This window comes from Somniosus microcephalus, chromosome 8 (assembly GCF_052327205.1).
Source record: "Somniosus microcephalus isolate GS21.2 chromosome 8, FLI_Smic_1.0, whole genome shotgun sequence".
In the NCBI taxonomy this organism is placed as follows: domain Eukaryota; kingdom Metazoa; phylum Chordata; class Chondrichthyes; order Squaliformes; family Somniosidae; genus Somniosus; species Somniosus microcephalus.
In genome coordinates, this window is record NC_140994.1 from 177301158 (window position 1) to 177328104 (window position 26947).

Here is a 26947-nt window from a genome sequence, read left to right on the forward strand (position 1 = left end):
ATTCCACCATTTTTGACGGTACTATTGAATTCAATTTAGATATTACAAAATGCAGTCTTATTTATTAACTCTCGCCTCAAGTAAATAATTTACTTAGGACACCAAGTTTACCAACCATGCTAAAGAGTTTACCTTGCTGAACCTGGCTACAAGATGCTCATGCAAGCTTGCTTAAATAGGAAAGCAGCTGACAATATTTGAGATATATTACGATTAACACATAAGCTCTTTTGTAAAACAAATGCATTAAAGCTATATTAACATGGGATGAGGTCGGCTGCAGTTAAGAAATGCATCGTAAAAAGAGCTTTACTTTTCAATAAGTCGACTCAAGTTTAGAATTCCTCTCTTCATTTGTGTACTATTGTTACATAATTAAGGAGAGCATTGGTCTCCTGCACATTAAAGAGATGCTGATCGGTCACAGGGAAATGGAACATTTCAAAGATGTAATGCACCGCTGATTTGAAATGAGGCTGTTTTATATTTTATAAAAACAACATAAATAATAACAAAGCCGATGGCATTCGGGTCAAGATACAGAAACAGAGAATAGAAATGCAGCATTTTAGTGAATATAGCGGGAGATGCCGCAGTTTGAAACTCAGCCTCTTGATCGCTAACACAAAAGCAAAATACTGCGGATGCTGGAAATCTGAAATAAATATGACCCTTGAAGGGTCATCGACCTGAAACATTAACTCTGTTTCTCTCTCCAGATGCTGCCTGATAGGCTGAGTATTTCCAGCGTTTTCTGGTTTGATTTACTCTCCTCGCTCGCGAATCTATTTTGGAATAAAGCGCGTTTCTCGCTCTCCGTCCGCCGTCGTCCTGGGGAAAGATGGCGTCGGCTCAGGATGTTCACGTCAGGATCTGCGCGCAGGAGATCATCAAATATGACCTGGAGATCAAGGCGCTGGTGCAGGTGAAGCCGCGGCTACTTCACTCGATGTCCTATCCCCTCCATAAAAAATACCGGATCGGCCGGACAGGAACGGCGCAGGAATAGGAATGTGTGTGTATACAGTCAGTGTGCGTACACAGTCTGTGTGTGTGTATACAGTCTGTGTGTATACAGTCTGTGTGTGTGTGTATATACAGTCTATATACAGTCTGTGTGTGTATACAGTCTGTGTGTATACAGTCTGTGTGTGTGTATACAGTCTGTGTGTATACAGTCTGTGTGTGTGTATACAATCTGTGTGTGTATATACAGTGTGTGTGTATACAGTCAGTGTGCGTATACAGTCAGTGCGCGTGTGCGTATACAGTCAGTGCGCGTGTGCGTATACAGTCAGTGTGCGTATACAGTCAGTGCGCGTGTGCGTATACAGTCAGTGTGCGTATAGTCAGTGCGCGTGTGCGTATAGTCAGTGCGCGTGTGCGTATAGTCAGTGCGCGTGTGCGTATAGTCAGTGCGCGTGTGCGTATAGTCAGTGCGCGTGTACAGTCAGTGTGTGTGTGTATACAGTCAGTGTGCGTGTGTGTATACAGTCAGTGTGCGTGTGTGTATACAGTCAGTCTCTGTGTGTGTATACAGTCTGTGTGTGTATACAATCTGTGTGTATACAGTCAGTGTGTGTGTATAGTCAGTGTATGTATACAGTCAGTGTGTGGATACAGTCAGTGCGCGTGTGTGTATACAGTCAGTGTGTGTGTGTATACAGTCAGTGTGTGTGTGTATACAGTCAGTGTGCGTATACAGTCAGTGTGTATACAGTCAGTGTGTGTGTGTATACAGTCTGTGTGTATACAGTCAGTGTGTGTATACAGTCAGTGTGCGTGTGTGTATACAGTCAGTCTCTGTGTGTGTATACAGTCAGTGTGTGTGTGTATACAGTCAGTGTGTGTGTGTATAGTCAGTGTGCGTATACAGTCAGTGTGTATACAGTCAGTGTGTGTGTGTATACAGTCAGTGTGTATAGTCAGTGAGTGTGTATACAGTCAGTGTGCGTGTGTGTATACAGTCAGTCTCTGTGTGTGTATACAGTCAGTCTCTGTGTGTGTATACAGTCTGTGTGTATACAATCAGTGTGCGTGTATGTATACAGTCAGTGTGTGTGTATAGTCAGTGTATGTATACAGTCAGTGTGTGTATACAGTCAGTGCGCGTGTGTGTATACAGTCAGTGTGTGTGTGTATACAGTCAGTGTGTGTGTGTGTATACAGTCAGTGTGTGTGTGTATACAGTCAGTGTGTGTATACAGTCAGTGTGTGTATACAGTCAGGGCGCACTTGTGTATACAGTCAGTGCGCTTGTGTATACAGTCAGTGCGCTTGTGTGTATACAGTCAGTGTGTGTGTATAGTCAGTGCGCGTGTGTGTATACAGTCAGTGCGCGTGTGTGTATACAGTCAGTGTGCGTATACAGTCAGTGCGTGTGTGTATACAGTCTGCGTATAGTCAGTGCGTGTGTGTATACAGTCTGTGTGTATACAGTCAGTGTGTGTGTGTGTATACAGTCAGTGTGTGTGTATACAGTCAGTGCACGTGTGTGTATACAGTCAGTGCGCGTGTATGTATACAGTCTGTGCGTGTGTGTGTATACAGTCTGTGTGTGTGTGTATAGAGTCTGTGTGTGTGTGTATACAGTCAGTGTGTGTGTGTATACAGTCAGTGTGTGTGTGTACAGTCAGTCTGTGTGTGTATACAGTCTGTGTGTGTATACAGTCTGTGTGTATACAATCTGTGTGTATACAGTCAGTGTGTGCGTGTGTATACAGTCAGTGTGTGCATACAGTCATTGTGCGTGTGCGTATACAGTCTGTGCGCGTGCAGTCAGTGTGCGCGTGCAGTCAGTGTGCGCGTGCAGTCAGTGTGCGCGTGTGTACAGTGTGTGTGTATACAGTGTGTGTATACAGTGTGTGTATACAGTGTGTGTATACAGTCAGTCTGTGTGTATATACAGTCTGTGTGTATATACAGTCTGTGTGTATATACAGTCTGTGTGTGTGTATATACAGTCTGTGTGTGTGTATATACAGTCTGTGTGTGTGTACAGTCTGAGTGCGTGTGTGTGTGCAGTCAGTGTGCGTGTGTGTGTGCAGTCAGTGTGCGTGTGTGTATACAGTCAGTGTGCGTGTGCGTATACAGTCAGTGCGTATACAGTCAGTGCGCGTGTGCAGTCAGTGTGCGCGTGTGTGTGTGCAGTCAGTGTGCATGTGTGTGCGTGTGTGTGTGCGCAGTCAGTGTGTGTGTGCGCAGTCAGTCTGTGCGCGCAGTCAGTGTGTGTGTGTGCAGTCAGTCTGTGTGTGTGTGTAGTCTGTGTGTGTAGCCTGTGTGTGTGTTTGTGTGTGTGTTTGTGTGTGTGTGTGTAGTCTGTGTGTGTGTGTAGTCTGTGTGTGTGTAGTCTGTGTGTGTGTAGTCTGTCTGTGTGTGTGTGTAGTCTGTGTGTGTGTGTAGTCTGTGTGTGTGTGTAGTCTGTGTGTGTGTGTAGTCTGTGTGTGTAGTCTGTGTGTGTGTAGTGTGTAGTGTGTCTGTGTGTGTAGTCTGTGTAGTGTGTCTGTGTGTGTAGTCTGTAGTGTGTGCAGTCAGTGTGCGTGTGTGTGTGCAGTCAGTGTGCGTGTGTGTATACAGTCAGTGTGCGTGTGCGTATACAGTCAGTGCGTATACAGTCAGTGCGCGTGTGCAGTCAGTGTGCGCGTGTGTGTGTGCAGTCAGTGTGCATGTGTGTGTGCGTGTGTGCGTGCGCAGTGTGTGTGTGCGCAGTCAGTCTGTGCGCGCAGTCAGTGTGTGTGTGCAGTCAGTCTGTGTGTGTGTGTAGTCTGTGTGTGTGTAGTCTGTGTGTGTGTGTAGTCTGTGTGTGTGTAGTCTGTGTGTGTGTAGTCTGTGTGTGTGTAGTCTGTGTGTGTGTAGTCTGTGTGTGTGTAGTCTGTGTGTGTGTAGTCTGTGTGTAGTCTGTGTGTGTGTGTGTAGTCTGTGTGTGTGTGTGTAGTCTGTCTGTGTGTGTGTAGTCTGTGTGTGTGTGTAGTCTGTCTGTGTGTGTAGTCTGTCTGTGTGTGTAGTCTGTGTGTGTGTGTAGTCTGTGTGTGTGTGTAGTCTGTGTGTGTGTGTAGTCTGTGTGTGTGTCTGTCTGTGTGTAGTCTGTCTGTGTGTAGTCTGTCTGTGTGTAGTCTGTCTGTGTGTAGTCTGTCTGTGTGTGTGTGTGTGTGTAGTCTGTGTGTGTAGTCTGTCTGTGTGTGTGTAGTCTGTCTGTGTGTGTGTAGTCTGTGTGTGTGTGTAGTCTGTGTGTGTGTGTAGTCTGTGTGTGTGTGTAGTCTGTGTGTGTGTGTAGTCTGTGTGTGTGTAGTCTGTGTGTGTGTAGTCTGTGTGTGTGTAGTGTGTGTAGTGTGTCTGTGTGTAGTCTGTGTAGTGTGTCTGTGTGTGTAGTCTGTAGTGTGTGCAGTCAGTGTGCGTGTGTGTGTGCAGTCAGTGTGCGTGTGTGTATACAGTCAGTGTGCGTGTGCGTATACAGTCAGTGCGTATACAGTCAGTGCGCGTGTGCAGTCAGTGTGCATGTGTGTGTGCGTGTGTGCGTGCGCAGTCAGTGTGTGTGTGCGCAGTCAGTCTGTGCGCGCAGTCAGTGTGTGTGTGTGCAGTCAGTCTGTGTGTGTGTGTAGTCTGTGTGTGTGTAGTCTGTGTGTGTGTAGTCTGTGTGTGTGTAGTCTGTGTGTGTGTAGTCTGTGTGTGTGTAGTGTGTGTGTGTAGTCTGTGTGTGTAGTCTGTGTGTGTGTGTAGTCTGTGTGTGTGTGTGTAGTCTGTGTGTGTGTAGTCTGTGTGTGTGTAGTCTGTGTGTGTGTAGTCTGTGTGTGTGTAGTCTGTGTGTGTGTGTAGTCTGTGTGTGTGTGTGTAGTCTGTGTGTGTGTAGTCTGTGTGTGTGTAGTCTGTGTGTGTGTAGTCTGTGTGTGTGTAGTCTGTGTGTGTGTAGTCTGTGTGTGTGTAGTGTGTGTGTGTGTCTGTGTGTGTAGTCTGTAGTGTGTGTAGTCTGTGTGTGTAGTCTGTCTGTGTGTAGTCTGTGTGTGTGTGTGTGTAGTCTGTGTGTGTGTGTAGTCTGTGTGTGTGTAGTCTGTGTGTGTGTGTAGTCTGTGTGTGTAGTCTGTGTGTGTAGTCTGTGTAGTCTGTGTGTGTGTAGTGTGTCTGTGTGTGTGTGGTCTGTGTGTGGTCTGTGTCTGTGTGTGTGTAGTCTGTGTGTGTGTAGTCTGTGTGTGTGTGTAGTCTGTGTGTGTGTAGTCTGTCTGTGTGTAGTCTGTCTGTGTGTGTGTGTAGTCTGTGTGTGTAGTGTGTGTAGTCTGTGTGTGTGTAGTCTGTGTGTGTGTGTAGTCTGTGTGTGTGTTGTGTGTGTGTAGTCTGTGTGTGTGTAGTCTGTGTGTGGTGTGTGTAGTCTGTCTGTGTGTAGTCTGTGTAGTCTGTGTGTGTGTGTGTAGTCTGTGTGTGTGTGTGTAGTCTGTGTGTGTAGTCTGTGTGTGTGTAGTCTGTGTGTGTGTGTGTAGTGTGTCTGTGTGTGTGTGGTCTGTGTGTGTGTGTAGTCTGTGTGTGTGTAGTCTGTCTGTGTGTAGTCTGTGTAGTCTGTGTGTGTGTGTGTAGTCTGTGTGTGTAGTCTGTGTGTGTGTGTAGTGTGTGTGTAGTCTGTGTGTGTGTGTAGTGTGTCTGTGTGTGTGTAGTCTGTGTGTGTGGTCTGTGTGTGTGTGTGTGTGTAGTCTGTGTGTGTGTGTAGTCTGTGTGTGTGTAGTCTGTGTGTGTCTGTGTGTGTAGTCTGTGTGTGTGTAATCTGTGTGTGTGTGTGGTTGTGTGTGTAGTGTGTGTAGTCTGTGTGTGTGTAGTCTGTGTGTGTGTAGTCTGTCTGTGTGTGTAGTCTGTCTGTGTCTCTGTGTGTAGTCTGTCTGTGTGTGTGTGTAGTCTGTCTGTGTGTGTGTGTGTGTAGTCTGTGTGTGTGTAGTCTGTGTGTGTGTAGTCTGTGTGTGTGTAGTCTGTCTGTGTGTGTAGTCTGTGTGTGTGTGTGTAGTCTGTCTGTGTGTGTGTGTGTAGTCTGTGTGTGTGTAGTCTGTGTGTCTGTCTGTGTGTAGTCTGTCTGTGTGTAGTCTGTGTGTGTAGTCTGTGTGTGTAGTCTGTGTGTGTGTAGTCTGTGTGTGTAGTCTGTGTGTGTGTGTAGTCTGTGTCTGTGTGTGTAGTCTGTGTGTGTAGTCTGTGTGTGTAGTCTGTGTGTGTAGTCTGTGTGTAGTGTGTCTGTGTGTAGTCTGTGTGTGTGTGTGTGTGTAGTCTGTGTGTGTGTGTAGTCTGTGTGTGTGTGTAGTCTGTCTGTGTGTGTGTGTAGTCTGTCTGTGTGTGTAGTCTGTCTGTGTGTGTAGTCTGTCTGTGTGTGTAGTCTGTGTGTGTAGTCTGTGTGTGTGTAGTCTGTGTGTGTAGTCTGTGTGTGTGTAGTCTCTGTGTGTGTGTAGTCTCTGTGTGTGTGTAGTCTGTGTGTGTGTGTAGTCTGTGTGTGTGTAGTCTGTCTGTGTGTGTAGTCTGTCTGTGTGTGTAGTCTGTCTGTGTGTGTAGTCTGTGTGTGTGTAGTCTCTGTGTGTAGTCTCTGTGTGTAGTCTCTGTGTGTGTGTAGTCTCTGTGTGTGTGTAGTCTGTAGTGTGTGTAGTGTGTGTGTGTGTAGTCTGTAGTGTGTGTGTGTAGTCTGTGTGTGTGTAGTCTGTGTGTGTGTAGTCTGTAGTGTGTGTGTGTAGTCTGTGTGTGTAGTCTGTGTGTGTGTGTGTGGTCTATGTGCAGTGTGTGTGTGAAGATATACAGTCGTGTGGGTCGTTACTAGGGTGTACAGGGGACAATTTCATAATTTCAAGAGGACGTAGGCTGGTGGAATGGGCAGACACGTGGCAGATGAAATTTATTGCAGAAAAGTGAAACATTCTGGTAGGAAGAATGAGCAGCAGCAATATAAACTAAAGGGTACAACCCTAAAGTGGTGCATGAACAGAGGGACCTGGGGGTATATGTGCACAAATGGTTGAAGGTGGCAGGAGAAAGTGGTTAGAAAAACATACAGGATCCTGAGCTTCATAAATAGAGGCATAGAGTACAAAAGCAAGGAAGTTATGATGAACCTTTATAAAACACTGGTTCGGCCTCAACTGGAGTATTGTGTCCAATTCTGTACACCGCACTTTCGGAAGGATGTGAAGGCCTTCGAGAGGGTGCAGAAAAGATTTACAAGAATGGTTCCAGGGATGAGGGACTTCATTTATGTGGATGTTTTTAATGGCAAGAGACTAGGAACTGTGGAGGAACAAAGGGATTTGGGTGTCCATGTACATAAATCAATAAAAGCTAGTAGACCGGTTAATGGAATGTTGGGCCTTATCTCAAGGAGGGGGACTGGGATACAAAAGTGAGGAAGTGATGCGTCAGTTGTACCGGGTCTTGGTCAGACCTCATCTGGAATATTGCACTCTGTTTTGGGCACCCCAGGAAGGATATATTGGCCTTGGAGACAGGTATAGCACAGATTTACCAGGACTGAAAGGGTTAAGTTATGAAAACAGGTTGCATAAACTTGGCTTGTATTCTGTTAAGTTTAGAAGATTGAGGGGATGATCAAAATGATAAAAGGATTGGATAGGCTAGAAGCTATTTTCTGTGGTGGGGAATCCAGAACCAAGGGGTATGGTCTTTAAAATTTGAGCTAGGCCATTCAGGAGTGAAATCAGGAAACACTTTCGCTAAAAAGGTAGTGCAAATTTGTAGTTCCCTCTCCTAAATGGCACTGACTGCCCGGTCAATTTAAATTTTCAAGACTGAGTTCGACATTTTTTTTTTTAGGTAAGGCTATCAAGGAATATGAATCAAAGGCAGATAACTGGAGTTGAGGTAGCGATCAACCATGATCTGTTTGAACAGGCTGGAGGCGCTGATTGGCCTACGCCTGTTCCTATGTTTTTGTGTGTCCTGGAGGATAAAAGCAGCAATGAGAAATGGATTGATATGGTGCAAGGTGAAACTGCCCATAGCATTCTCCTGACAAGGTGATCTCACAGTCCTGCACTGTCCACAGCTCTTGAATGACATATGTTATTGGGCCATGCTACAAATGGAAGGCAAATTAAGTTTCACCACTGGTTGTTAAAATCTTTATATTTCTGTAAATGTTTAAGAAGCGAAGGTCTCTCTACTATAAGGTTGCTGTACTTTGCCAGCCAAATTAATTTGGCTAAGGTAATTTTCAATACTGCCAATTAAAGCATAATGCAACCTTTAATGGAAAATTGACCTGCACACTGTTGAAAGTTCTTCATTCTCTTGTTAAATTGTAACTTGGTTTTAAAGCTTTAATGATAGATGACAAAAAAGATTATAAGTAATGTATTACATTCATTAAATTATATAAATTTCTGTTAGTCACACCTGAAATGTTAAACCTCTCCTGAAATGTTAAACCTCTCTCTATCAGATGCTGAGCAACTTGCTGTGAATTTCCAGCATTTTTTACTTTTTATATTAGTAACATGACTAACTTGCATGTATTTTCAACTTCATGTACTTCATTCTCATGAAATAATGCTAAAAACTATTATGGTTTGTTTTTAATCTGTCACTGGATAAGAATCTCTCATGGGATATGTCTGTGTAGTGTTAAACCCAATGCTTGGCTGAGAAGAGCTGGATTGTGAACACCAGTTAATTTTCCTGCAGGATATCAGAGACAGTCCTGGTCCCTTGAGTTTGCTCACAGAATTAAATGCTAAAGTGAAGGAAATGTTTCAGCAACTCCGACTTCGAATACAGGTGAGTGAAGACCTTTTTTCTGCTTAAAATAGTGCCCAACAAGAAATATTAATATATCCACTTTATCCAGGCACGCAAACAAACTGAGCAATTGTACTCCTTACAATAAAACAAGCAACTCGGTGCATTTAGGACACTCACCGGAATACGTAATCATTTTTAACACCTGGGGCTGGATTTTACCAGCCCTGAGGAGGCGGGTTTGAAGGCGGGACTGTTGGCAAAATGGGAAAAATTGGAACCCGCCTCCGAACCATCTTCCCCAGAGGCGGGTCCCCAACTCGCATAGGGACCCGTCTCCTCGAGGTGGGAAGGGGATTAGAGCCAATTAACTGCCAGTTAACAGGCAGTTTTGAGGCTTATCCCCATTTTACACCTGCAAGTGCGGGCTTCCCGACAGCTGCGAACCTCGCCAGGGTCAGTGAGGTGAGCAGTGGGTCTGCGGGGGTGAGAGGGGTCGAGATGTCCGTTGTAGAGGTGAGTGATGGGTGCAAGTGTGGACAGGTAAGTATGGGAGGTGAGTGTAAAGTGTTGGGAAAAGTTTCCTTACCGTTGTTTCTTTCTGCAGGCTTCAAACCTTGGGGATCCAGAGGTGCCTCATCTCAACGGCAGAGATGACAGAATGGCTGCTGCATTCTCAGATGCAGCAGCCATCTGCTTTCTGCTGAAGAGAGAGGTCTTGGTGAGTCTTCTGTGCAAGGGCTCACCTTAGAACAGAGATTCAGTGTTTGACAGCTTCTCAAAGCTGTCAAACGCTGCCAATTCATCTGTCAAATTTTTTTGGAAATCTATGATTATTTAAACCAGTATCTATGAACAGAAAAATGTAAGCTATAATACTGTATTTAACCTTTCTGATATACATCACTGGTGCCAGGTTTCTGTTTCTATATCAACTAAAAATGAAAACGAGGAAATTCTTGGGTTGGTATTTTTTTTCAATTTGTTTTCTCCAGTTTCTCTCAACAACTGCGGTTCTAATACCTCACCCAAGTGGCTATTCTTCATGAGTGAGCTTGGGCAGGGAGTATTGGCAAATAGTTCAACCATCGGGAACATCCAAATCGAACCTGATTCTATTCTTGATGCCCGCAGCAATTTGATTTCATAAAGCATCTTTAACATAGTGAACATCCCGAGACACTTCACAGAAGTGCAAACTGAACCTGAGCAGTAATAGGAAAATTAGAGGAGGCCGGTTTGAAGGGAGAGCCTTTGAGGAGATTTTTGAAGGTGGGGAAAGGTAAGATTACAAATTTGGGTCTGCCATAGATACGTTCTTGGGTTCAGTGGTGTCAGTCACTCTCTTAAGTGGCCTGAGCAGCTACTTTTTATGGAAGTTGGCACCCACTGCTCTGTATCTATTTGTGCAGTAACAGGACTCTGGAGTGCAACAATGACATTCCCCTTTGATCTGGACTGTAACTTCATGTTCTACACGTGTGTACACCTTCAATCTCTCTGAAGGCGAACAAAGTTAACCCTAGGTAAGGCACCATGTGGTTTGAAGCACAAACTGTTTTATTTCACTGTCTATAAAACATACAGGACAATGAGGTAGGGGTATGGTAGTGTTGTGCTTATGTTTGATCTGTTGGTTAGCTGCTGAATGTGCAGCTTAAACTCCTTGCTTAATGTGAGGCTGCTCCTTTCCTACATCCGTTTGGGGGAATATCTCTTATTTTCTTTCTGCCTCTTTAATGTTGCTTGTTCACGTGCAATAACACTACTACCATTCTTGTAAGGTGATAACGGAGATGTGGGAGTAATTTCCCATCCTCGGTGGTAGCTCAGCAAATTATAATAAGAATATGGTAACAAAAGACCCTTCAACCATGAAGTGCATTCCTTCCATAGACCATGTGCAGTTTGCTCTATTATAGACTGCCCATCATATTTCATCTCCCGAGGAAAGATTCTCTTAACCTGTTCTGGTAAATGAAGGAAACCTCAGGCTATTCATTTCACATTATTTCTTCACTGCCTCGCAGTTCAGGGTCCATTATGTTCTGTAGTGCAGGGGTTCTCAACATTTTTGCTTCTGAGGCCCCCCTCCCATGTTATAAAAATTCCAAGGACCCTCTGTAACACAACACAGTTATTTTTTTCTGTATAAAATTAGTTATACAATTAAACATTTTTTTTGTTTTACTTACTTAATTAATAAAGTGTAGATGGTCGCCGAGGTTGGTAGACGGTCGCCGGAGTTGTTAGAATGCTGATGAGACCGATGGTGTTGAAGGCCTTACCAGCTCTCGCTTCTCCTCTTGTCCGTTACTAACGAGCTGAGCACACTTGCTGAGACTAGACGCTGTCTCCTTGATAACACGGTGGACTGATGGCCGTGAACCTTTGGGGCCAAGCGGTGGTTTCTGGTTCTTCACATCCTGTGTGGGGCCGGGGACTAAAGTGATACTGTGCTGGCGTTGATCAGTGTCTTGGGGGTGGAAGGTAAAACTCTGTGCTTTGGATACTGTAACCTTCAGGGATTGGCATTAAATCAACTTTAAATTGTTTGCGCAGTGGAGACAGGGAGCCACTGGCAGACCTCTTGAAACCTTATGGCGAACTCTTAGGGACCGTGGACGTCCGGTTGAGAACCCCTGCTGTAGAGTGTTCGATGCCTATGTCTGTACTTGTCCCATAACCCTGAATCCTGTTCCTAACCAGATATTTATCCAGCTCTTTTTAGAGGTAATAATGTCAAATTAACTACTTTTGTTAGATTATCTGTACATATACTGGTGTGGGTTTGGGAACACAGTTCCATCTCATTTTAAGACTTGCTTGAGGCTTGTTGATTGGGCACAAATCTAGACAATGAGAGGAAATACAATTCAAATTAAATTGCGTGCTTTTTCTATACAATCAATTTCCCCAGAATTTCAAAGACCTGAATCATGTCATTTCTGAACTATCTTTTCCCAAATGAAAACATGTTCAGTTCTGAATCTCTGCATCATTTATAGTTCCAAGTCCTGCAGTCGTCCTTTTTGCTCTTTTCTGAACTTTTTCCATCAGTGCCCAAAATTGGGAGTCTCTGTTTTCACACAGTGCTTGGCCCTGTTTATCATGGAGCCATTACCCTGAGAGGCAAAAGTGAAGAGACAATGAGGAAATGGAGATTTTATAAAGCTTTATTCTGTTGTTTAATATTTTATAAATGCCATCAAGCAAAGCCTTGAGGGAAATCTCCGAGAGACAGAAAAGATGAAAGTGGAGTTTTGAGACTTTGAGTTAGAGGGAAAGTGAATGGTATGCTATGTTGAGTGTGCATCCTTTTATTAAAAAAAAAATGCTATCCGCAACTCCTTAGGAGTAGTTGACTTTTCACAGCTCTACTAAGTAAAATATTACCGTAGAAAAGGGTAACGTACTATGACAAAGTTCACTTTATCTTTAACCTAGGTATTGGGCTTCCCCATTTTGTGTGTGCAAAGTAGATAAGCAAGCAAGGGACTAATAAGAGAGAGGAAAGAGTTGTAAAGGAAAGTACTGCAGTCTTTAGCAATATAGAGTCGGATATTCTGGCCTGGCTGTAGTTTTGATGGCCCACCTTCAGGTTTTTAAGTGGTCTCTTATGTATGAACACTAACATACTTTCCTGATTATTCTGAAGGATCTAGAACAGATGGCAAAAGAACAAGACAAAGAATCTGATAAACAAACTCTGCTGGCTGAAGTGGAGAATCATCGCAAACAGATGTTAAGGTAAATGATCATTGAGGTGCAAATCTGAAAACCTTGGGGTAATGTGAGTTCTAAGCTTTACTTGTTTAGAAACATTTCATGGATTATACATATTTCTTGGGCTTGCAAAGATTCTGTTTTCTTAAGTTTTCAGGGGTCGAAATGAAGACAAACAGAAGACTTGTAGCTATCATCCCTGTCTTCCTTCTCTACTTTTATAGTCCAATCACAGTGTAATTTTATCTTAACATTGCCTCAAAAGCTAAACATATCAAATGGAATTATTTCATAATTCTATAGCATTATCACAATGTAATTTTAAGAGAGTCCTACACAGACTTGCTACTACAGTATCAGTACACCTTTATAACAAAAGATGATTTTTAAAGTGAAATTCGACAAATGATAGCTGAAGATTTGTATTGGATTACAGCTCCTCCAACTTGGGGAACATTAATAAAATTCAGTGTGTAACTAATTTATAATAATCACTCCACTGTAGTCTGAACATTGAACATGCAGCTTGTATGTCTACGCTCCTTCCATTTTCTTGCAGCCACAGCTTGATGATGTGCAAGCCTCACTACGGTCTCTTGCTGCTCCAGCTTGTTAGAATAAAGTAGCCTTGAGTGCATTTTTTTCCTATTATGTACTCTTTTAAGTACTGAATGCCTTTAGGATATTATTTCTATTTAAAACACATTAAAGTACTAATTTGTAACTTGATCTCATGTCACAAGTTCTGGCAAATTCTTCCTGTAACAAAATCTATTTGGAAATTATATGCCCGTCAGATTCCAGTGTACTTTCTACAGTAAATTAATTCTCAAAATAACATTTTTGTAACCAGGTTTCTAATTCTGGACATATTAATGTCTTAAAGTTTGACTTTGATTGTCGAAGTGTACATTTCTGTCCTGTTGTTAGCAGTGTTTGGATGTTGATATGTCCACGACAGGGATTAAAAGAATAATTAAAAGAACAATTTATCAATCAGTTGAAACTGCAGAATTATGCTGGGCGAAGTATGAACTTAACTTCTGTCCCTGCCAGAGGTTTGATTATTATCAGTTCTTAGTTGTCTTAAATTGCCATTTCTTTTAGAAACAAAATGAGAAATGCCTACTTAAGCTAGCTGAATGCTGATTGGAATTGAGCCCCAAGCGCTCATTATTATTTAATTTAAAATCATACCAATGAAAAAGATGGTTATGTCTATTGTAGTAGGGATCAACTCTGTCACTTAAGAAAGTAATGATTCTGCCTGTTGTCAAAGGCACTGGTACACAGAGTAATTTTACATCATCCCAGTCCTGGAGTGGGAGAGGAGAGCAGCAAAGGCTGGGCTGACTTTTGTTTGTCATATCAGAATTTTGCAAAAGACAAATTCCTATAAAGGGAAAAAAATCTCCTAGAAGATATTGTGATCATTTAGTTTGATTAATCCCTGAAAAGATCATGTACAGGAAACTGTGCTATCCGGCACCGACTGGACCGAGCTGTTGCCGTCCCATCAAAACTGCCGGACAAACCAGCGCTAATGTTGAAACATACGGAGATTTTGAGCTCCGTATCTGGCAACAAACCCTGTTGCTTAGCAACAGCTTCTAAACAGTCGGCCGTACCTTGCAAGTGTCTCTGTAGCTTAGCAACAGCTTCAGCGAGACCTTGCAGAGCCTGACTGGTGGGGAAAAAAAAAAGCAACGAAAAGAAAAAAAAAACTAATGAAACGGCTCCTGATTTTTGCCGGTGGCTCGAGCATTCCGGACAGTTAACCTCCGGATAAACCAAAGTTTCCTGTATATACTTTTAAACATGAATGGTTAGTAGAACCCATCAATTGCTGTATAATTCATAAAACGTTTGGTGATCTTGAACAATTTTGTACAAACTATTACTCAATTTATAGTGGCAAAAGAATGCTGGATTGGTTCCAGAATGGGTCTTTTCTTTGCTATTAAACTACCCAAATTCTGCCATGAATTGCTTTTAAAAATCAGCAAGTTAAGATGGGCATTTCCCCAGGCCTGAATCAGATGTCATAGAGTTTTACAGCACAGAAAGAGGCCCTTCGGCCCATCATGTCTGCGCCGCCCATCCATCCCTGTCCAGTCTAATCCCATTTTCCAGCATTTGGTCCATAGCCTTGTATGCAATGGCATTTCAAGTGCTCATCCAAATGCTTCTTGAATGTTGTGAGGGTTCCTGCCTCTACCACCCTTTTAGGCATTGAGTTCCACATTCCAACCACCCTCTGGGTGAAAAAGTTCCTCCTCAAATCCCCTCTAAATCTCCTGCCCCTTACCCTGAATCTATGCCCCCTTGTTATTGACCCCCCTACTAAGGGGAAAAGTTCCTCTTTGTCTACCCTAGCTATGCCCCTCATCATTTTGTACACCTCAATCAGGTCCCCCCTCAGCCTTCTTTGCACCAAGGAAAACAACCCCAGCCTGTTTAGTCTTTCTTCATAGCTGAGGTGCTCCATCCCAGGTAACATCCTGGTGAATCTTCTCTGCACCCTCTCCAAAGCAATCACATCCTTCCTATAGTGAGGTGACCAGAACTGCACACAGTACTCCAGCTGTGGCCTCACCAGCGTTTTGTACAGCTCCATCATAACCTCCCTGCTCTTGTATTCTATGCCTCGGCTAATGAAGGCAAGTATCCCATATGCCTTTTTAACCACCTTATCTACCTGTTCCGCTGCCTTCAGGGATCTATGTACATGTACACCAAGGTCCCTCTGACCCTCTGTACTTCCTAGGGTCCTACCACTCATTGTGTATTCCCTTGCCTTATTTGTCCGTCCAAAATGCATCACCTCGCACTTTTCAGGGTTAAATTCCATTTGCCACTTTTCCGCCCATCTGACCAACCCGTTTATATCGTCCTGTAGCCTGAGGCTTTCCTCCTCGCAATTTACCACCCCACCAATTTTCGTGTCATCTGCGAACTTACTGATCATACCTTTTACATTCTCATCCAAATCATTTATGTAGATCACAAACAGCAAGGGACCCAGCACCGATCCCTGAGGTACCCCACTGGACACAGGCTTCCAGTCACAAAAGCAACCTTCGACCATCACCCTCTGCCTCCTGCCACTCAGCCAGTTTAGGATCCAACGCGCCAAGGCACCCTGGATCCCATGGGCTCTTACCTTCTTGACCAGTCTCCTATGCGGGACTTTGTCAAAAGCTTTACTGAAGTCCATGTAAACCACATCCACAGCATTTCCCTCATTCACCCCCCTAGTCACCCCCTTGAAAAATTCAATCAGATTTGTCAGACATGATTTACCCTTGACAAAGCCATGCTGACTATCCCCGATTAATCCTTGCCTCTCCAAGTGGAGACTAATTTTGTCCCTCAGAATTTTTTCCAATAATTTCCCTACCACAGATGTTAGGCTCACTGGCCTGTAATTCCCTGGTTTATTCTTGCTACCCTTCTTGTATAATGGTACTACATTAGCTGTTCTCCAGTCCTCTGGTACATCCCCTGTGGCCAGAGAGGTTCTGAAAATTTGTGTCAGAGCCCCTGCAATCTCCTCCTTTGCCTCCCACAGCAGCATAAAGCTGGATGTCTTCCTGAATTGTTGGCGCGCTCTCACTCAGTTAGTGGTTCTGCCTCCTATAAACCAGTTCTTCTGTGTCTTGCTGTTACCTTATTCCAAACTGCATTATATTAGTTTTAAAAAATTGTCTGCCATACACAAATTCACAAGGTGCATTTGCACATATTTTAAGCAAGTGTTTCTTTATTTTTCGTTGCTTGGAAAAACATTTAGGTTCCAAATTGTTTCAGGTGTGTCTGTTTCAGTGCAGAACAGTTTCAAAAAATATGTTCTTGCTTGCAAGAAGCAAGTTTTGACTTTAAAGAAAGTACAAGGGCTTACATTCCAAGGAACTGAATTGACCCAATTAACACAAACTAAAATGACAGTTCTGATTCATTGCTATTCTGTAATGTCAATCTTAACGGTGCTTGGTGGCACCAGTTGTCTGTATTTTTTTTATACAAGGCTGCCCCACAGATATGCACATGATCGGGTTATTTCTATCATTGTAATAATAAAATACAAGTTAAGATGATGTGTGGCAGATTTGATGACTTCTTTGTAATGTAAAAATATTTAATACAGGACTGTGAAGATTTGAGAGCAGTGCAACATAAACTTATTCTATTTGTTAATGTTTATTACAGATACACAAAAATAACACCTGTTCCAGGAAAGGGTGTGAATATACTATGTTCTGGCACAAGTAAAAGAGGGCCATTATTGATGGCCAGTATGTAAAGAATATGTTGGTTTTTAAAGGTCTAAGTCAAGGATGTCCAAATTATGGCTTGAGGTCTGGATCCAGCCCACGAGCTTGGACATCCAGCCCAAATACGTACAGCGCAGCTGCTCCACTCCCCTCCTTCCCTTCTGAGCAGTGCCTGATTCCAGACTCTTCGCCTCTCCGTGCTTCTGCCAGTTCCTACCTCCTGCTGCTGAACACTATTGCACTATGGGCAGGAATTCACTCCTATAGTGTGCAGCGATGTTCAATTGTTTGGAGTAGTAGCAGGAAGTGGGAAGCAGCAGAGGTGCTAAGGAGGGGAGAAGCCTTGAGCCTTGCTGATGGCATGAGATTGCCAGTGTGAAATTGGAGCAAGAGAGAACAGTACTGGTGTAAAATTGCGGATGGGGAAGAAGAAAAGTGCCCACTTGAATTAAAGGGTGGAAGGGGCGAAGACTGCCAATTTAAATTGAGCAGGAGAAGAGTGGCATCCTGAATTGAGAGAAAGAGAAAAAAAACGTTACCTTGACCTAAAGTGAGTGGGAGAGAGTGCCTGCTTGAACTGGAGGAGAGGAGGGAAAAAAGTACTAAAGCATTAAAAGGATATGAAAAGGGTAACCCTAAGCAAGTTTCCAACTGTGGTAGTAGCAGTATTGCATAGCTTTTCATAAGCAGAACATGGGGCTCCATGATAACTAGTGGCCCATGAAGAGAAAACTTTTGGACAACCCCTGGTCTAAGACTTGTTAATAGTGCAATATTGTTTATTGTCTTGGACACGTGAAAGTTTACACATGCTTTTTTTAAACTTTAACTGCATTCTAAATTTGTTACATTTGGAGACTTCAACACTACACTCAACACAACAGTTTGAAAAGTATATTTTTGTTTAAAGGGGGAGAAGGATAAACCTGGCAATTACAGGCCAGTCAGTTTGCCTGACAAACCTGATTAAATCTTTTGAGGAGGTGACTAAAGTAGTGGACAGGGGAATGTCTATGGACGTTATTTATATGGACTTCCATAAAGCATTTGATAAAGTTCCACATAAGAGACTGTTAACTAAGGTAGAAGCCCACGGAATTGAGGGCAAATTATTGACCTGCTTAGGAAACTACCTGAGCGGCAGGAGACAGGCAGTTGGGATAATGGGTAGGTACTCAAATTGGCAGGATGTGACGAGTGGTGTTCTGCAGGGATCTGTGTTGGGTCCTCAACTATTCACAGTATTCGTTAACGACGGCATAGAGTCATAGAGTTATACAGCACAGAAAGAGGCCCTTCGGCCCATCGCATCCGCGCCAGCCATCAGGCCCTGTCTAATCTAATCCCATTTTCCAGCATTTGGTCTGTAGCCTTGTATGCTATGGCATTTCAAGTGCTCATCCAAATGCTTCTTGAATGTTGTGAGGGTTCCTGCCTCTACCACCCTTTCAGGCAGTGAGATCCAGATTCCAACCACCCTCTGGGTGAAAAAGTTCTTCCTCAAATCCCCTCTAAACCTCCTGCCCCTTACCTTGAATCTATGCCCCCTTGTTATTGACCCCTCTACTAAGGGAAAAAGTTCCTTTCTATCTACCCTATCTATGCCCCTCATAATTTTGTACACCTCAATCAGATCCCCCTCAGCCTTCTCTGCTCCAAGGAAAACAACCCCAGCCTGTCCAGTCTTTCTTCATAGCTGAAGCACTCCAGCCCAGGTAACATCCAGGTGAATCTCCTCTGCACCCTCTCCAAAGCAATCACATCCTTCCTATAGTGTGGTGAGCAGAACTGCACACAGTATTCCAGCTGTGACCTAACCAGCATTTTGTACAGCTCCATCATAACCTCCCTGCTCTTATATTCTATGCCTCGGCTAATGAAGGCAAGTATCCCATATGCCTTTTTAACCACCTTATCCACCTGTTCTGCTGCCTTCAGGGATCTATGTACATGCACACCAAGGTCCATCTGATCCTCTGTCTTTCCTAGGGTCTTACCATTCATTGTGTATTCCCTTGCCTTTTTAGTCCGTCCAGAATGCATCACCTCACACTTTTCAGGGTTAAATTCCATTTGCCACTGTTCCGCCCATCTGACCAACCCATCTATATCGACCTGCAGACTGAGGCTACCCTCCTCGCTATTTACCACCCCACCAATTTTCGTGTCATCTGTGAACTTACTGATCATACCTTTTACATTCACATCCAAATCATTAATGTAGACCACAAACAGCAAGGGACCCAGCACCGATCCCTGCGGTACCCCCACTGGACACAGGCTTCCAGTCACAAAAACAACCTTCGACCATCAGCCTCTGCCTTCTGCCACTAAGCCAGTTTTGGATCCAATGTGCCAAGGCACCCAGGATCCCATGGGCTCTTACCTTCTTGACCAGTCGCCTATGCGGGACTTTATCGAAAGCCTTACTGAAATCCATGTATACCACATCCACTGCACTACCCTCATCCACACATCTAGTCACCCCCTCAAAATTCAATCAAATTAGTCAGACATGATCTTCCCTTGACAAAGCCATGCTGACTATCCCTGATTAATCCTTGCCTCTCCAAGTGGAGACTAATTCTGTCCCTCAGAATTTTTTCCAATAATTTCCCTACCACTGATGCCATAGAAAGTCATATATCCAAATTTGCCAATGACACAAAGATAGGCGGCATTGTAGGTAGTGTAGATGAAAGCATAAAATTACAAAGAGATATTGACAGATTACGTGAATGAGAAAAACTGTGGCAAATGGATTTCAGTGTAGGCAAATGTGAGATCATCCACTTTGGACCTAAAAAGAATAGAACAGGGTACTGTCTAAATGGTGAAAAGCTAAAAACAGTGGAGGTCCAAAGGGACTTGGAGAGTCCACGTACATAGATCATTAAAATGTCATGAACAGGTACAGAAGATAATCAAAAAGGCTAATGGCATGCTTGCCTTTATATCTAGAGGATTAGAATACAAGGGGGTAGAAGTTATGCTACAGCTATACAAAACCCTGGTTAGACCACAGCTGGAGTACTGTGAGCAGTTCTGGGCACCACACCTTAGGAAGGATATATTGGACTTGGAGGGAGTGCAGCGTACGTTTACCAGAATGATACCCAGACTTCAAGGGTTAAGTTACAAGGTGGGATTACACAAATTATGGTTGTATTCCCTAGAATGTAGAAAGTTAAGGGGTGATCTTATTGAAGTTTTCAAGATATTAAGGGGAACAGATAGGGTAGATAGAGAGAAGCTATTTTTGCTTGTTGGGGATTCTAGGACTAGGGGACATAGTCTAAAAATTAGAGCCAGACCTTTCAGGATGTGAAATTAGGAAACACTTGTACACACAAAGGGTGGTAGAAGTTTGGAACTCTCTTCCGCAAACGGCAATTGATGCTAGATCAATTGTTAATATTAAACTGAGATTGATAGCTTTTTGTTAGCCAAAGGTATTAAGGGATATGGGCCAAAGGCAGGTATATGGATTTAGGTCGCAGATCAGCCATGATCTCATTGAACGGCGGAACAGGCTCGAGGGGCTCAATGGCCTACTCCTGTTCCTATGTTCCTTTAATTACGGTGGTGGGGAAGCTTTTAGAAACAATAATCTGGGAGAAAGATAACAGCCACTTGCACAGGCATGGACTAATAAAGGAGAGCCAGCACAGATTTGTTAAGGGCAAATCGTGTTTGACTAACTTGATTAAGTTTTTTGATGAGGTAACAGAGCGGGTGGATGAGGGCAGTGCAGTTGATGTTGTGTATATGGACTTTCAAAAGGTGTTTGACAAAATACTGCATACTAGCCTTGTTAGCAAAATTGAAGCCCATGGGTAAAAGGAGCAGTAGCAGCATGGATACAAAACTGGCTGAGGGACAGAAAACCAGAGAGTTGTGGTGAATGGCTGTTTTTGGACTGGAGGTATACAGTGGTGTTCCCAAGGTCAGTACTAGGACCACTGCTGTTTTTGATATACATTAATGACTTGGACTTGGGGGTACAGGGCACAATTTCGAAATTTGCAGATGACATGAAACTTGGAAGTGTAATAAACAGTGAGGAAGATAGTAATAGACTTCAAGAAGACATAGACAGGCTGGTGGAATGGGTAGACACATGGCAGATGAAATGCAATGCATAGAAGTGTGAGGTGATACAATTTGGTAGGAAAAATGAGATGACACAATACACACTAAATGGTACAGTTTTAAAGGGGGTGCAAGAACAGGGAGACCTGGGGTGCTTGTGCACAAATCTTTGAAGGTGGCAGGACTGGTTAACAAAACAGTTAATAAAGCATATGGGATCCTGGACTTTATAAATCAAGGCATAGCGTACAGAAGCCAAACAAATGCTAAACCTATATAAAACACTAGTTTGGCCCCCGCTGGAGCATTGTATCTAATTCTGGGCACCACACTTTAGGAAGGACATGAAGGCTTTAGAGAGGGTACAGAAGAGATTTCAATGGGCCGAATGGCCTTACTCTGTGCTGTACTATTCTATGATTCTAAATGCTTCTTTCCTTAATTACAGAAGTTTGGATGTTTTTTTGTGTTCATCATATATCAACACTTTTTTTTTATTTATTGGCAGAATACATTTTCATAAAGTCATGTAGTTAAAAAAGCAGCCTTGTGTGGCAAGTCTCAAACTAGCCAGAGACACTGCTGCAGTAGGAAGGTGCAGATGATTGCCTATAGCCAGTTGTTCATTACCTCACAGCATACTAATGTCATTGTGTGTTCCTTTACAGCAACCAAACTGCTTGGCGAAAAGCAAACCTGGCCTGCAAGCTTGCCATAGACAATTATGAAAAAGATGAATTGCTACAAAGTGGAGATTCTTCAGTTCGACAACGGTAAGTTATGTGTATTTAAAAAAAAAAAAAAAAAAAGTCCATATTATTTCGTTTTACAACATTATACCATGCATAATTTATCTTCGGAGTGCATTGTATTTGTTTGTAATAGGAATTATTAATCATTTTTCTTGGGGAGTCTTGATATACAACAATTCAAACATAGGATTTTTGGATATAGCTTAACTAACCTTCCAGGATGTCACACTTATTTCCTCAGAAGTGCATGATGTGTAGCAAACCAGAAGTCCCCATCTGCAGTGCATGGTTTGTGTGACCATACAGATATGATTAGCAGCATCCGTGTTTCACAATATAATTCCCCTTACATGTATCATAGGTAGAGTTCATTGGTGAAGACACCTATTGAATACTCTGTGTGGTTTTGCACACTGGTCCTTTAAAAGGATTCAGAGAAGAAGCAGAACATCCCAGAGCCTATAGGCCTAAATAATAGAATTATGCAGCTGACATTGTTGTGATTCTGACAGTGCAGGATTCATTGTGTTCTGTTGTACTCTTCAACTTTTAACTCTAACTTTTAAATTATCGTGCCCCAGTGCGCTAATTTCTTTTCCCCTTCCATTGTGATAAACTACAGTAATATGACATAACCTGAGCTTTTGAATATTTATTTGCATATATAACTGAAATGAAGCAGGAATGTGGAATTCCAAAATTACTACATTTCTTCAAAATTGGGCCTTGTTGACTATAATCATGTTTCAATCTTAATCACTTTGCCTTTTTTTTTAACAAAAAAAATAAGAATTAACATCAAAAATTACATATTGACAGCATCCAATTCCAATGAATATTGGAAACTATTTGAAGGAGATCACCATCTGGAGATACTGTACTGAAAAGTACATTTTGAACAAAAAGATTTCAAAAATCTGCCAATGACTTTTACATTCTGTGTGCACTCTTAACACGTTTATACTTTTTGAGTGCTCTCTAAAACAAGCTCTGCAACACGGGTTTTTGTGAGTTTTGGTTTCTTTTTTTATCACCGTTTATATAATCCAGTTGGAAACTGTGATCAAACTGTCCAGGGTACTTTTGCATTGCTCATCTAATTGAGACCAAACAATGAAGAAAGACCACAGAAAAATCACTACTGCTGAAATAAACTAAGTTCTCTTGGGTTTCAGAAAGATGACAAAGGAAGGCTTGGTACAGACAGCAAGCAGCATTACAGAGAGTTTGATGAGTATCAGTAGGATGATGTCACAACAGGTGCAGCAGAGTGAAGAGTCAGTGCAGACACTGGGTAAGAGTGAAGAAGTAGCGTAAGGATTACCTCTGGTTTCCTCCATGTTAAATTATTGTGTGACACAAATGAAGGATTTTTGTCTGGCGGATTATTTATTGGATTCTTGCTGGTCACACTACATATAGGGTTAAGATTAAGCACTGTTAGCTGATTCTTCAAGCTGCAGAGACTACACATTACGGTCTAGTATACCAAGGAGATTGTTGTGTGTCTGTAGCTTGCTCCTATAGGACAAAAGATAGTTAAATATGCTAATGTCTGTTAAGAGTCTTAGACCTATTTTTGTCCAAAGTGGCATCTCTTTTGGTTGAAAATATGAGCGTTAAATTCCTTTTAATCACCTCTTTATCAAAGTAATTGGAAGAGATCAATATGTTTCTCCGAAAGGGGTCAAACCATTCAGTTCAAATATCCCATGTGGTTAGCATCCTGGAGATTTTTTATTGATAGCTATATTTGAGGTGAAGATGTGAGTCTGGTCTTTGAGAGATCCAGAGCCATGATTCTTTGTAGTCCCTTTGACAGATATATCTGTAGCCCAGAGCTAATGACAGTGGGCTTGTATTTGACTGTCTGCAGTCAGCTCACCAGCCAGTCTGAAACCATCAGGGTACAAGTCTAGTTAATGGTAGCGAGTGTCACAAAAGCAGTTAAGTGTCCGTATTTCGAGGGTCACTCTTCTGTTGAAGGTTAGTACAGGATATGCAACTTTGTTTTTGGCATTCCAGAGATTAGTAAAAGATTGCAATTACTATAAATATACTGTTTGCATTGAAAACTGTTCTTCCACCTGTTTTATGCGGAATAAATATGTCTGGTAGTTTGTAGCCTGAGTTACGGTCTGATAGTGTTATTCTTTCACCTGCAGAAGTCAAGGAGTTCGTGTGGCACTATGTGATATATTCTAGCAAGATCGAGCACAGTGACCAGGGTTCTGTGTTTCACCTCTCGATCTCACTACATTTACCTAGATATTGGGCAGCAAAAGGCACACTGTTTTGTAGGGGATGCAAGATCCACTTATGAAAGTAGTCAGTGGTGCTGAACGCAAGGAAATATCAAAAGAAAGAACTCGAATTTATATCACACGTTTCACGTCCTCAGGATGTCCTAAAGTGCTTCAAAGCCAGTGAATGAGTTTTGAAGTGTAGTGTTGTAATATAGGCAAATGTGTCCGCCAGTTTGCGCACAAGGTCCCACAAACACAAATCAGGTAGATGACGAGGTAAACTTTTGTTAATGATATTATCGACCATAAAAGTCCAAAAAGTAACATTCAATTATTGACATCATTTAATTAATTCTTCCCTGACTAATAAATGTGATTTTTCTGAACAAGTTAGCTGCATTAATAAAACTGCAAATTCTGTAGCTGATTGCAGTTTTGCATATTCGACCATTTTCCAGCTATAACAGTCAAGTGAGGCCATATGGTGGTTGGGAGCTAACCAAAAAGTACATTGTGACAATTCCATTATCAGTGGAAGCATTTGGTACAGAATCTATTTAATACTTGTATTTAAAAGATCAGCATTTGCAATAATGCCAAAATGCTTTTGTCTGACATACTGTTGTAAATATCAAATTTAATGCCAGCATTTGCAAAACTTTATTGAAATGCAGATGCTGTAAGTGCTTGTATCAATTTTAGCACGTTAACCCAATATTGTATTATTTCATAGGTTTCATAAATATGAGATTTTTATAATGAAGTGAGGACGTAGAACAAACTGACTGGAAAAATATATTAGGACTATAGGGTGGTGTCAAATTTTGTTCATTCATCATTTAATTTGCTGATTGTAGGATCTTCTTGTGCGCAATTTGGCTGTTGCAATTGCCTACATAACAGCAGTGACTACACGTCAAGAGTCATTTATTGAAGTGTTTTGCGATGTCCTGAGGATGGAATCAAGCACTATATAAACCTTATCTTTTCTTGTTTTCTAGTCATTGTTTTAGTGGTTATTCTCCACTAAGTGAGAACAAATGAATGTACTTTGGGTTAGTTCTCGAAGATGTAGTGGGAAATATAATCAAGTCACTACCACTTTATTGGTTACATTATGCACCTTGATTGACTTGTTTTGGTACGTTACTGCTCATCTCGGTTTTTGATGCTACTATTTTAAAAATCATCAAAGTTTCATTGCTAGGAATGTAACTCTTTGTCTTGCATTGTATTGTTTTAATGTAAATCTTTAATTAATTAGTATGTTTCCTTTTACTTAAGCAACATCCTCACGAACGGTTCAGGAGACAAATGAAGAATTTAAAAACATGACTGGTACCATTCAGCTGGGGCGCAAGCTGATTACAAAGTACAATCGCAGAGAACTGACTGACAAGCTGCTTATTTTCCTTGCATTGGCTCTGTTTTTGGCAACTGTCGTATATATTTTAAAGAAACGCCTGTTTCCTTTTTTATAGAGCTGAAATACAAAAGGCTCACATCAAGTGGAAATTGAAATTGGGAACGTTTAAAAATGATCCAAGGCGTTGGTTGTGAGGATGATGAAACCAGTTCAAGTTTTATATTTGCATGTGAATTGAAATGGAAGCACATTAAGTGAGCCTTGTAAATAATGTCTTGTTTTATGTTCATTAAAGTACCTAATTGGAAGTTAACTGACCACTAGGAAGCTAAGCATAACTGTTTCCAACTTAAAATATTTTGAGTTTTTTCCTTTTCTTCAGCTGTGTGCTGTTACCTTTTTTAAAAATTTGTTTATGGGATCAGAGCATCGCTGGCAATGCCAGCATTTATTGCTCATTCCTAGTTGCCCTTGAGAAGGTGGTGGTGAGCCGCCTTCTTGAACTGCTGCAGTTCGTGTGGTGAAGGTACTCCCACAGTGCTGTTAGGTAGGGATTCCAGGATTTTGACCCAGCGATGATGAAGGATCGGCGATATACTTCTAAGTCAGGATGGTGTGTGACTTGGAGGGGAACTTGGGGGTGGTGGTGTTCCCATGCGCCTGCTGCCCTTGTCCTTCTAGGTGGAAGAGGTCATGGGTTTGAGAGGTGCTGCCGAAGAAGCCTTGGCGAGTTGCTGCAGTGCATCTTATAGATGGTACACACTGCAGCCACGGTACGCTGGTGGCAGGAGCATCTGCCTAAGAAATGCCATAGTTTGTATCTGTGACAACAGTATAAAAGCAAAAATTTCTAAGATACAACTGTTTTTGTTAATAGTATCTGTTCGTAATATGTACAGTCGAGCCAGCTGAATTTGATTGGATTCCAAAAATATTACCCCAGGATATAACTATTTCATTCCTTTTAAAACTATGAACGCAGTATAAATAGTTTTCAGCAACTTTTTATCCGTGGAAACAAATATCTTCATATTTGCCCAAATGGGACCAATTATTTACCTCCATTGTGGTACTCCTTTTATTAATATGCTGTATAAATCTATTTTTGTAACCTCTTCATATTTAATATAAGTATCTGGGCCTTATTGGACTCTAACAATGATGAAGTATGTGGTTACTATGGTTTAGAAAGTTTGCATGCTTAAAAATATGAAACAGATTTGTTAAGTATTTAAATAGTAATATGTGGACAACATTATTCATCTTATTTAGCTTGTACATATGAAGAGTCTTGGCTGGGGCATAAAAAACTACAAATTATTGGAGTAAAAAATGTATATTGCAAATTGTCAAAAAATAAAGCTTTGGAAAAAGTGTAATCTATTCTATCTTGATGAAGTTCTGTGGTCAGTGAAGGCCGTTTAGAGTTTGAATACTTATTATTTGGGAAATAGCTTCTGTGTATTTTATACCACATTTGTGCTCTTTTTGCATTCTTGTTCCTCATTTAAACTTTGATCTTTAAAAGGATCAATAAAACTCAATTGTCATTTGCCCCTAAGATGAGTCAAAAATAAACATGAGCACTTATTCGGGACGCGGCAGAGACCAACCTTGTCCCCTAATTTTGAGGGAACTCTGCACCCCGAGTAAAGTGGGCAGAACAGTCTGGTTCAGCACTCTGGCCTTTAAACTATGAGTTTCTCCTTGTTAATCCAGAATTTGTGAATACTATCTATTTCCCACTATTAGTCATTTACATAGCTGTGATACATCGGGGGGTGATTT

The 26947-nt window shown here is 42.0% G+C and overlaps 1 protein-coding gene across 2 annotated transcripts; it reads left to right on the top strand.

Moving 5' to 3' along the window:
- The first annotated feature begins 785 nt into the window (after positions 1 to 785).
- Positions 786 to 26538, top strand: bnip1b (BCL2 interacting protein 1b). Of its 2 annotated transcripts, XM_085995393.1 has the most exons (6): positions 794 to 925; positions 8650 to 8742; positions 12362 to 12453; positions 21464 to 21568; positions 22723 to 22841; positions 25078 to 26538. In XM_085995393.1, exons 1-6 carry the CDS (start codon positions 842 to 844, stop codon positions 25272 to 25274), a joined length of 690 nt encoding a protein of 229 aa, XP_085851519.1. In that variant the 5' UTR covers positions 794 to 841; the 3' UTR covers positions 25275 to 26538. The 2 variants fall into 2 exon arrangements, with proteins under 2 accessions (XP_085851520.1, XP_085851519.1); XM_085995394.1 differs by lacking the exon at positions 8650 to 8742 and having other exon boundaries at positions 786 to 925.
- The last annotated feature ends 409 nt before the right edge of the window (positions 26539 to 26947 follow it).

Bases quoted from the DNA above. Each gene is read 5' to 3' on its own strand.
- bnip1b (XM_085995393.1), top strand. From the start codon at position 842: ATGGCGTCGGCTCAGGATGTTCACGTCAGGATCTGCGCGCAGGAGATC. The intron at 21,569-22,722 runs GTAAGTTATGTG...CTTGGGTTTCAG, and splicing joins GATTCTTCAGTTCGACAACG to AAAGATGACAAAGGAAGGCT. The intron at 22,842-25,077 runs GTAAGAGTGAAG...CTTTTACTTAAG, and splicing joins AGAGTCAGTGCAGACACTGG to CAACATCCTCACGAACGGTT.